The sequence below is a fragment of the Leuciscus leuciscus genome (genome assembly GCF_965113295.1).
Source record: "Leuciscus leuciscus genome assembly, chromosome: 10".
NCBI lineage: Eukaryota > Metazoa > Chordata > Actinopteri > Cypriniformes > Leuciscidae > Leuciscus > Leuciscus leuciscus.
Window position 1 is genome coordinate 15,376,832 of NC_138734.1, and position 12,354 is coordinate 15,389,185.

Consider the following 12,354-nt stretch of genomic DNA (forward strand, 5'->3'; position numbering starts at 1 on the left):
ACATCATGGCACACCACACACTATAGGAGCAAAACGCTTAAATCTAGGATTTTTTGTCCTCATGTTTGTGGTCTGTCACATTTTGAAAATCTTATAAGATGTAAAAAATCTTTTGGTGTGTACCCAGCATTAGTTAGCTCATGCCTTTCCTTGCCGAAATCAATGTGCTAAAAGTGTTGCTAAGAAACTGTGGGATGGATTCTTTTGTATTTATGGATTCCCCAAACGTATCCATTCGGACCAGGGAACAAATTTTGAGAGTGAGCTGATAGCAGAGCTTCTTGATATTGCCGGCGTTGACAAGTCACGGACTTCACCGTACCACCCAATGGGGAATGGTGGGACTGAAAGGTTCAACAGAACGTTAGGTAACATGCTGAGATCGCTTCCACCCAGATCCAAGCAAAAGTGGCCACAGTTAGTACAAACAATGACATTCATGTATAACTGCACTGCCCATGAAACAACTGGGTTTGCCCCTTTTTACCTGATGTTCGGGAGGGTGCCGAGATTACCTGTTGACCTTATGTTTCAAAGTGTGCTTCGTGATGAGTCAATCTGTGATTACAATGACTATGTTCAATCTCTTGTCAGTGATCTACAGTCTGCTATGGCGCTGGCCCAAAAGAACTCCACTGCAGAACAAAAACATCAGTCTGATCAGTACAATAAGAGAGTCAAAGGATTGCCTCTGTCAGTTGGTGATCATGTTCTCATTGCCAACAAAGGCTGTAGAGGTAAACGGAAGCTTGCAGATAAATGGGAACCCACCATGTATTCCGTTGTTGACTCCAAACCTTCTGTGCACATTTACAAGATCCGTGACAAATTTGGTCATGAGAAAGTGATACATCGTAATCTATTGTTGCCGGTTAACTTTCTTCCTTTGCCCTCAACTGATTTTTCTGTTGGTGAAAGTGCTAGTGGTGGTCCTTGTTCCACACCTTCTCAATCTGTGTGTGATGTGATTGAGTCAACCTTACCTGTCACTGATGATTTGTCACATGCAGAGTCCATGTCTGTCATTTCTCACATTGCTGTTTGTGATGATGATCGTACTGCTTCTTGGGTCTCAACCCATCCTTCTCAAACTGTTTCTGAAGCACAAGATGGTTTTTCTGTTGACCTTGACACTGTAGCTAGTGCTTTTTCTACTGTTCCTGTTCCTAACAGTTCACATGATCCTTTGTGTGACAGTATTAGTTAAGTGATTGACAGTTGTGGTGTCCTATCAGGGGAGAGTATGGTCTATTTAATGCGGGTTGGCTGTATCCTGAGATGCGTCACGTCTTTGCTCCGCCCCCTCGTGCGTCATCCACTAGCGCCTCAGGTATGTGCTGGTAGCGAGTGTTTTAAATTGTTTAGAACGCTACTGATGTGTTCTCTTCAAATTGTAGCGTTTCATTTAAGCGCTTTTCCGACGGTGCATTTCATCAGCTCAGAATAGGTGTCTGCGCACCCTTCAGGTATGTAAACTGTCCCTGTATTGAGTGGTGGTTATGATGGCGTGCAGTATACGGAGTCGCTATATCACTGTTAATGCGTTGCTTCCTGTACCCCAGTTAATCGGTGGTTATGATGATCGCGGTAAACAGTAGCCTGTGGGGATTATATGTGGGGTGATGTCATCTTTTGGTAAGTGTCATGTAAGATGTCTGGAAGATTGTAGTGGAAAGAGGCACTAACATCTCGCTGCTTCTCTTTAAGGCGTTCGTGAGGCGCGGGTCCTCCCTTTCGTCCTCGGGACCTTTCCCTCTTTTAGTGTGATAGAAATGTTGTGATTAATAATAATTGCCTGTTATTTGTACGAGAACCAGTGTGTGTGCACGCGCGAGTGCGTGTATGTGTATGTGTGTGTGTGTGTGTGTGTGTGTGCTGCACCAGCTCTATTCTTTTGTTATTCATTTCTTTAGTTCAACTTCGTGTATTTTGTTTAGATTTATTTTGTTATCTAAGTGCGTGTGTCATTGTTTATCTTGATTATTGTATGTGTAATTTGGCTGTGATATTTTCTCTGGTTATTATTTTGGGGTTTTACTAAACTCAATTACTTTCTTTTTTGTCTATTCATTTTGTTTCTTCCAGGAACTGAGGTGGCCAGGCGGAAGGACCTTCTCTTGCAGTGTTGTAGTGATGGTGTTGCAGTGGGTGACACTTTTGAAGTGCTTGCATGTGTGATCCAAGTGCACGGTGACGTGTGTGTGTGAGTAGGATTGCGCTTTTGAAAAAGCCATTAAGTGGTCCTTCCGCTGGTCGACTCAGCCTGGTTGTTTTGTTTTATTTTTTTGTGTTTGGCTGAAACTCCTCCTACCCTCGTGGGTAGAGGACTATGTTGGTGTGTGCCATTCATATTGTCCCCTGCGAGCACCTGTTTTTGTCCTTTGATATTTGTGCATTGAGCGCTGAGCGCCCTTGTTTTAAGAAGATGTACTGTTTTTAACTATTTTTGTATGTCAATAAAATACCTTTTTTTGTAATTTAGTTGCACTCCTGTCTCTAACCTCCCTGACACACACACGAACCTGTGAGACCTAATGCAAATTGCTGGGTTATTTAGATATTCCCTGATTTATTCAGGGTGGCGTAGTCGACAATTATCACCGTAAGCTAGATTCTTTATTGAGAGCCCTCACCGCCTCATGCCACATTTGGTTGACCATAACTCTGACGATCGTTACACTACCAGGTTTGGTAGAGTACTTAGACCTGTTCGTAGGCTGATTGAGTCAATGGTTCAACTCGAAACCTTACTTGGTGTGGAGTCTGTATCTCCTGTTATTTATGTATAGGTTTGTGTATTGTATTACACGATCTCTGGTAATACACCTCAACCAAAGTGTAATCTTCTCTATTTTATTGTGTATATTAATCCTGTTTATGTACCTGGTCTGAGTTTTTCAAAGTGTAATGGGCACTTTGTGTATGCCTACAAGATGTGTAGAAGTTTGGCCAACTTTCTCCATATTTGTATTCCTTTTGGTTGGGTAACTTTCTATGTGGAGTCTTCACTGTTTTTAAAGTGTGGACCATGTAATTCAAGTGACTGGTGTTTTATTTGTTGTTATACTCTGAGAATTGTGTGTGAATTCTGGGGGGTGAGTGTAACAGGTACATAAAGTGTACTATTAAATGTATGTATAGTTTATAAGAATTCCCACAAAATAGTTTTTCACATGCACCTGATATGATTGTTTAAGTGAGTTGAGTACGTTTCCCCTTTAATTGCTGTGACGTCACCATGAACCTACATAATTTCCTGTTTTGCCGCCTCCTCTTCCTCTTGGCATTGTTAATGCACTGAAGAGGTGAGGTTATTTTGGGCTCCTGTTAATCTTAATTAATCTTTATTTTAATTGTTGCTTTAATGTCTATATTTTCACTGCAATTTATGTATATAATATTATTTTACCTATCTGTGTGGATATTTTTGTCATTCCATCCCGTTTAAGTTATATTTTTGTCTTTAGCCTATATATGTGGAAATGAGAGCACATGGTGATTAAATGTACATCACATTTGTTTTATAGAAGCAACATAAGGGCGATTTATTCTGAGGTTGCTCTTCTTTGTTTTATATATCAGGTATGTTTTCTGTATTTCTTGGCTCTTGGCATTGTTAATGCACTGAAGAGAAGCAACATAAGGGCGATTTATTCTGAGGTTGCTCTTCTTTGTTTTATATATCATAGTAAAACCCAGTGAAACCGCCGCCTGTTGTCCCGTGTCTGTCTTCACAACGCAGAAAAGCGATTTTATAACTGGTGTCGCGAGCCACCGGTTACACAAACAATGTGGGGCCATGCTGAGCCACTTCAAGGAAACTTGTGTTTCACTTTGCCATCTTAGGGAGAAATCAACACACATGTTTTTTTTTTTCCTTTGTTGCTGAGATTTATTGATAAAAACAGTACAAAATAAAATAAAAAAGAAACCAACCATTTGTACACATATTTACAAATAATATTAAAAAGTGAGTGAGTACATTCCAGCAATCACTCACAATCCTGGCACTGCCATGGTATCTCCCGTCTGCATTTACCACATGTGTATCTGTAGCAGTGAACACATCGCACAGTGGCATGATTGTTCTTGCATTGGTGTTTGACCTGACACATGGCTCTTTTTCCAGGGCTAGGTGTGGAGGGTTGTGTCCGAAGCAATTGTTCTTTTCTTGCCTTCTTCGCACACATATGAGAGTTAGCCAACTCTCTTGCAAGCTCCACCAGGAAGTCCACCCGTCTTTCCTGCCTTCCGGTGCATGCTTGATACGGCACATGTGCATTCAGTGCTGCCATGTCAATCATGTTATAGAACACGGCAACTGGCCAGCGCTGTGTCCCTGTGCGGACAGTGTACTCCCGCACCATCTGGTCCATCACATCCACGCCGCACTTTGTGGTGTTGTAAAGGGTGATAGTGTTTGGCTTCCTTTTGGTGGTATTTTCAGTCTGAATCACGCTGTGCATGCTGCTAAGAATGTAGACGGTCTTCTTCCGTTTGGGCGCATACGCCGTCAGCGTAGCAGCAGTGGTTGAAAACACCTAATAAATAAGATAAATTGTTATTTTCATAGCACTTTTACACACAATGACACACTTGGCGGTGTTGATTCTAAAAATTAGAAACACATAAACATAGAACCACAAAAGACCTGCAACATACCTGAGTGGTGAATTCATTGCGATCTGTGTGTCTAGCGGATTGAGGGATTTCCCGGCGAATCTTGTTGACTGTGCCGAGGATGGTGGTTTTCCGGCTAAGTTTATGCGCAAGTGACAGCGATGTGAAGAAATTGTCCGTGGTAACATTTCTGCCGTTGTTTAGGAATGGTTCCATCAGCCTCATCACTACATTTTCAGACAGTCTCTCTCCACTGGGACGACTAGGGTCCTTGCCAAGATATGGGAGGACATTACAAATGTACTTGGATTTTAGGTCGCAAGCCACCCAAAACTTGATCCCAAACTTGTCAGGTTTAGTTGCAATATACTGCAGGAAACAGCAGCGAGTCTTTGACGGGAAAAGCTGTTCATCAACGGTGATATGTAGACCAGAGTTGTAGGATGTGATGCAATTGGTGACAAATGATCCCCACACACTGAATATTGCAGCAAACTTATCAGTCTTTGCTCGATCACTCCGGGTGGACCTGTCATCAAAGCGTAGGTGTCGCATGATGTCTTGGAAGAGGTTTCGCGGCATTGTTCCAATGATATGTGGGTTTCCCAGGTTTGCTGACCAGCAGTCACGTAGTGATGGAACCTTGGTAAGCCCCCGCAAGATGACAATTGCAATAAATGCCATTAGTTCAGGGAGGGCCATGAACCAATGAACATGCTCCGTTTCCTGTGCATGTTGAATAGTCCATTCTTGAATGCTATGAAGCATGTCAAGAGTGATGAAACACAAGAAGCTCTGAAGGCGACTCGAGATACTTTTCCTGGCCTTAGCCGTTGGCTCTCCATCTGCAGCGTACACTTTGATTGGGGTGAAAGGGAGACGCGTCCCCACCTGTTCTTCACGCCACACTGTGCCATCTTTCGCTGTCTCTGTCAGGTCAGTCCCCAAACGGGCTCTCTTTTTTGGTTGAGGAGCAGTCTCCTCATCTGCAGTGTGAACAAATTCAAATTGTGAGCAATGGAAAAGTCAAATGATATCACAAATGCATGCATAGATACTAATAATAATTCCAGTATCTCCTTCTCTGTATCGGAATAATGTCTGAAATGTCTTCCTAAATAAAAAGATACAACTAAAGCAAAGAAACAACTAATAATGTTTTGCACTTCAGATGGCAGTGAATGTCTGCTAAGTAGTACAAACAAAAAAGTGGACAATACAAAAAAGGCAGAGTAAATATTTATGTCACTCCACTCTGCTTTTTTGGTGTTTTCCACTTACTGGTTTGAAATGAAATAGGAAATAATATGAAATGAAACTTAACCTGAAGATCAGACAGCTCTGATTCCGAATCCGGCTGAAGTTCTATGTCTTCTCCATCTGAGTCACAAGGGTTTACTTCACTCAGGATCATTTCCATGGCCTGCCGAGTGGTGAGTCTTCTCTGCATTTTCTTTTCTTGGAAAGGAGGTTCGTACACCACAAAATTCTTGAGGGCACTGAAGTAGTAGGCTATGTGCAGTGAGATTTTATCCACCTCAGCACAAAAGGAATTACCTCTCATTTGAGAGCAAGCTGCATGCAATTAGATGTGCTAATTCATATCTGTTTACACCTGGGCAAGACCCTACATGCCAATGTGAGACATGGTCAATCAAGTTCTCTGTTTTTAGCAGCCCTCCCTCCCCCACACATACAAACAAGCCACCAGCAACCATTCACACACACACCTCCAACCCCCCTGCAGATTGCTCCACATTTGACCACATTTACACATGAATTGATGCTAATGATAGCCAAAAGACTGGCCAGTTAGCATCCACTTGGCTAAAGGAGGGTTAAAAAACTCTGGGACTTCTAGTGTTAAGGGAGTAACGTAAGGGCATAGGTAATGCTCACGAGCAATAAAAAACGTCCCAGCCGGGTCCGTCACTTATTGGGTTTCCCGGAAACATTTCCGTTGTGTTCTGTCCTATTTGCAGCGCGTTTCTGTATTTGGTTGTGTTGTGAACTTTTGCAGCGCATTTCTGTATTTGGTTGTGTTGTTTACTTTTGCAGCGCGTTTCTGTATTTGGTTGTGTTGTGAACTTTTGCAGCACGTTTCTGTATTTGGTTGCGTTGTGAGTATTTGGAGCACACATGTGTTGTGAAACTGATGAAGATGTTTTCTTAATTTGCAGGTGTTTTTCTATTTGCATGTGTTTTCTTCAGTTGCAGCGCGTTGAGCTCTCTCGGCCACCGTAACTTCGGTTTAGGCCAGCTTTTTCCAAGCAAAACGAAATACAAACTTCAAACTCATGTGCATTTGTTGTCATGAACAAAATTTTCAACTCAATATTAAATTCCACAGGGATCTTTGGATCCTTAAAACCAGGGTGCGATTTGTGAATAAAGCAGAATGTGAAGAATTTATTTATTTTTATTCAAATAAATCTCGAACAGGGTAGGCTATTTCGTGCAGCTGTTAAACTAAATAACATTTATAGACTAATTATAAACTTAAATGAAACATTATCGCAACATTTCGACAAAGAAATTAAATTATTTTATCTGTTTTTACATTTTAATTCAAGGTGATTTACATTAATTAGAGCGACATGTTTGAGCAGATCCTCTGTACCTCTCGGTTTCTTATGGATTACATAATCAGATAACATTTATTAAATGGTTAGACATTTAAAGCTTTAGACATATTTCTTATCGTGGCTGAACTGAGGCAAATGGTTTTCGGTAAATTTTTGTGACGTTCAGTTCCCGGAGACTGAGACCACAGAAAACGTTTTGTCGTTAGCCTATTGCGAGTGTACATAATTCAAAACTGTAAACTTTTATTCATGTACTCTTATCTGTATGACCAAAAATGGCAAGAGTTAATTATAAAAGTAAAGCTTATTATGAGAAAAATAAATCCAAATGAAAGCGCCGTGGCATTCGTCGAATGCTAATTCAACATGACAGAATAAAACCCGGTTTTAGAACAGCGTGGTGTGCCAAAACACTTAATTATAAACTTCAATATTTCATTTAAAACGATCTCAAAACGCTTTTTCGACATTTTTAAAATAATTCAGCAGAAGCAGGGGTATTTAGACCAAATGGAAATCCCTGTCCCCCCTGGCAAATTGCACCTTGATTACAAACATGTTTTTAAAAACTCTTTCTGTAGGCTATAGGGAACCCCATAAAGTTTTAACAGAACTGCTTTTGAAATTACGATTGGAATTATTATACAGATGTAAATTCAGTGATTCTGTTGGATAATATTTGAGTTTTGATAAAACTCTCGGAATCCTTGCTAAACATGCTTTGCAAATAGCAATGGCATGGTCCTCTGCCGCAACCAAGAAAAACTTCCAGACCGGCGAAGACATGTTCACAGATGATGACGTAATGAGCACGACAGATTTAAAGCCGCAGTCACTTGCACTCAGAAAGTGAATGAATCTCGGATAAATCAGACTGATTGATTGATTTACCAGCAAGCGTACTTTATCGGATTACTAGTTACTAGTTATTATTATTACTAGTATTACTAGTTTTCGGATTTCATTTATTTAGCGGAGCAATAAAAATTATTTCACTTATATCGCCCAATAATTTATCTGTCCGATAAATATTGTGCATCCCTAACCCCCTGGAGTCGACGGTGTCGCCGGCGATACTAGCTTTCTTTTTTTCTTATCAGTGCAAAAGACAATCAAAATACTCTGTTGATTTTGATCTTACATATAAGTGTTATACATCATTCGATCCTGTTAAGTGTCTATTTTTTTGTGTATACTCACAATAAAAACAAAGTGTTGTGCTTTTTGTCAAATAAAGAAAAATAAACATGATGCGAGTTCTGCCTTCTCTCTGTCGGTGAAGTCCATTCTGAAACGCGTCCGAAAATGAACTGTAACTCTGCGAATACTCAGTCACACAGGCATACTTACAGACACACTGACATAAAGCTTGAATTCTCTTTTTTTATTATTAATTTATATAAAAAACTAATATTCTCAATTTATGTAATCTGTATGAAAAGAGAGAGATGTGAGTCGTTCTCATTTCAGCTCATTATAGTTTATTAAGTGTTAATGTAACCACGCCGACGGAGAGCGCGCGCTATTCAAACGCAAATGATCTGAGGCGATCCATGCAAACGTGCCAAAGCTCATATCAGCTGGATAAAACACACCAAGTTTAATCAGACTCATGTATCTTACGACGCTGTGAGGAATAATACTATCTTAATAATAATCCTGGAAAATTTACCTCAGGAAAATTTACCTGCTGGTAGTTTCATTTCGAGGAGCAACGGGTCCAGATGAGGAATTGTAAGTTCTTTATTCTTAAGTGCTTTGTTTGCAATATGGAATAGTGTCTTTAAACCGCAAAAAGACTGTTTAAATATGAATCGCGTTTCTGTGTATGAATGAATGAACGGCAGAGATACGCGCTGTTGTTTACTACAGCTCGCAAAAAGACTGTTTAAATATATATGCATTTTTGTGTGTGAATGAATGAACAGCTTTTACCAACTATATTGCTATACTTAGATGAGTAAAAATCAACTGAAATATGTTGAAATATAATGTCTTTGAATAAGCAACATATTAAACTGCAAAATAACATTTATATGCCTAAAACGATAGGCCTATGTTACAGACGAAATATGAAAGACAACATTTCGTTGACTAGTTTTGAATAGATTATAAAGTTTTTACTGTAAAATAGACTACTGCCACATCAAATAAGCTTTTGTTCGGCAATTTCTGCTCATATGTTAAATATAAATAGTATGTTTTGTCAAAAATAAAGTCATCAACTAAGATGTTATTATAGTGTTTGTTCCAATGTAGGCTATAATGAATCCTTAACTTTGAAATACGTATGATAAAATGTATACTTTAGTTTTACAAAGAAAGATTACACTTGAAATATTATTGTTAAAATTGTAATTGTTGTTGTAATTGTAACCTTTTTAATAAAATAGCAAAAAATATATATTTACAAGGTAGATGTAAACTAAATCTTAAAATGTCAATATAAACCTTCTCTTTAAATTATTTGGGGAGAGGATACATATTCCAAAACTTTTTTGAAAATACAGTATGAGAATTAAAGGTACAATATGTATTTTTTTAGCTTTAAAAATAGCAAAAATCACTATATCTATGTTATATATTTTTTTTAGTTGTGTACTTACATTATCCCGACTGTTTCCAACAACTTTCAAACCAGGAGAAATTTGTAATATAATTCGAAGACATGGGCCGTTTCTTTATTTCCGTTTTGTCGCCGTCAATGGCGTCATATCCGTGTTCTCCCTGGTTTCCGCTTGTACTGCCATAGTAACCAGAGCCCTCTGATAGTAACCAAGGCGACAGACGTGGACAACTGTGTAGTTCGTAATGTCTATCTGCACGCTGTTGTTGTTTCGTTCAAACATGATGGACCATGGCAAGCAGACTTTGGATAAAAAAGGAAAACTAAAACGAGAATCAATATCAGCGCTGTGTTTTCGAGATGCCTAGAGCTCCCATAGACAGTATATAAACGAGAGCTCCACGTCCGAGACTTCGACCGCTCCTACATGTACTTTATTAAACAGGTGAGCACATTTACATAAAACTAATACATTTTATATAGTTCGACAATGATAAAATGTTAGAATATGATCTGTATGTTATTCTAATGTTGATCTAGCTTACTGCTAGTCTCATACAGACAAACTAACACATAAAATAACATAAATTTCAACACATTCAAATGCAGTTTAGTGTGATAGTGTAATGTTAGACCAAGTGAAACAGCGCTGCGTTACCTCACAAGTTTAATTTGTCTAATAAACTGACCTGTGAGTAGTAATTCTGCACTTGCGTGTAGTTCGGTAGAATGAAATGTCCATATTCCTTTTTATATCCGTGGGACTCGCGTCGCGTGTTTGCGCGCGACCTGCTTCATATCACAGTCATGATAAAAACATTGATGTATTTACTCATCCATAAACATTATTAGATCGGTCGGGTTGACGTTGATGACAAGATTCATAATTCTTAGCAAATGTTGCGTCATCAAACTACGCCTTTGTTATTGTAAGAGGTTAGCGACCCATAGCGGCGAAAAAAATACATATTGTATATTTAACTGCACATTAACTAGAAATGTTTACCTTGGATATTATACAATTTGCAAGCATCCACAATTTGTGAAAAAAAAAAAATATATATATGTATGTATGTATGTATGTATGTGTGTGTGTGTGTGTGTGTGTGTACATATATAGTTGTCCTTGCAATTCTTTTCATATATATGTGTGTGTGTGTATTAGGGGTGACCCCGAATAGTCGAAGATTCGATGCTTCGATAGGAGGAGCCTGATTCGACTACCGATCTCACGGTCGAATCTTCGCAGAGGTGTTATGAAACGAGGATCATGCCACTTTGGCTATATGAGGGCGCTCAATGTCTGATTTCACATAGAACTAGCTTTTATGTAAATACGTTAATATTCAGCCTATTATGATAATGCTGTAGGCCTAGGCCTATATAAAAATGTGCAAAGAAAGAAGCTTTTAATAAATATTTTTTAACGTGCGTGAATAAATCCAAACACCCCGTGACAGATTTAAGTTTCACTTTCAATCCGTGACCAACAGAGGAGCGTCTTCGCGGCAAGGATTTAAATCTTTGACAATGTCTGGGATAAGAAAATCTAAAGTGTGGATGTACACGATTAGAAAGGATATTCTCCAAGGCTGGATTTAGCATCAGGAAAACCATGATCGCACTTCTGCCGGCCAACGTTAACATGTTTCACGCATGGGTTTCACGTTAGAATGTATTTTATCCGCGCGCACAATTTGAAAAGACTCCAACGGACACAGACAGAGTGAAAGACGTTCAGGATTTGTTCTCTCGATGAGGTACAAGTGATTTCAAAACTTTTCAGCCGGTTCTAATTTTATTTTTGGATGCTGTGAACATTTTTAGCTAAAAAGACTGCCTCTCCAGTTTAGCATTTATTGTTGTTTCTGCAGTTAAAAAGACAAAGTTGAAAATTCTGGCTACTATCGTTATTTTAATAATTTCTTTATTTTTATTTTATTTATTAATCTGTCAGGGTTATCTAATCTAACTATTTGTGGCTTGTGTTTTGAATATATGTTCCCCTGCACTTTAGTCATTTTGCACACATTTGCTCCTCATCCTGTGACTTGATTCTGATTTATTTCGTTTTGTATTTTTATTTATTAGAAAGGTATATTCTGTTCTAATTTAATTTAGTAAATTAATTGTTTATTTTTTCGGTGCATCGATGTTGTGCTGTAGGCTGGCCTGCTCGCACAGGTAATTTAGCCGATTTAATTTGATTTGCATGTGAAATGCAAATCTGCAGTGTGGCCTTTCTGGAGTTATTTATGTTATTTCTTAGTTTTATTGATCAAAAATGTTTTTATACATTTTCTTCTATATCTTTGTGTGATTTTCTGTACATCGCGGCTTTGAAACGTTAAAGCCCCGCCCCCAGCCCCACCCCCATACACATGATTCGACTATTAGTCGACTATAGGCAAGACATGACGATTCTGATTCGACTATGAAAATCCATAGTCGGGGACAGCCCTAGTGTGTATATATATCTTTTCATTCGCTCAGTGACAGACCTGACTGAAAGGCTCATTATGCGGGTCAATGTCTTCTCAGGTGTGAAACACATTATTATTCATGATCGTTCACGCTCTAACG

General features: G+C 39.0%; 1 protein-coding gene and 1 long non-coding RNA gene across 2 annotated transcripts; one reads left to right on the top strand and one right to left on the bottom strand.

Moving 5' to 3' along the window:
• Nucleotides 1-3,783: 3,783 nt before the first annotated feature.
• Nucleotides 3,784-4,845, bottom strand: LOC309508162 (uncharacterized protein; the record flags this gene model as incomplete). Its single annotated transcript, XM_082182688.1, has 2 exons — nucleotides 3,784-4,541; nucleotides 4,663-4,845. The coding sequence occupies 2 exons, from the start codon at nucleotides 4,843-4,845 to the stop codon at nucleotides 3,993-3,995; spliced, it is 732 nt and encodes a 243-aa protein (XP_082038814.1). The 3' UTR covers nucleotides 3,784-3,992.
• Nucleotides 4,846-10,926: 6,081 nt separating this feature from the next.
• Nucleotides 10,927-12,153, top strand: LOC309507761. Its single transcript, XR_014209236.1, has 2 exons — nucleotides 10,927-11,497; nucleotides 11,539-12,153. It is a non-coding gene; the product is annotated as an uncharacterized lncRNA (long non-coding RNA).
• The last annotated feature ends 201 nt before the right edge of the window (nucleotides 12,154-12,354 follow it).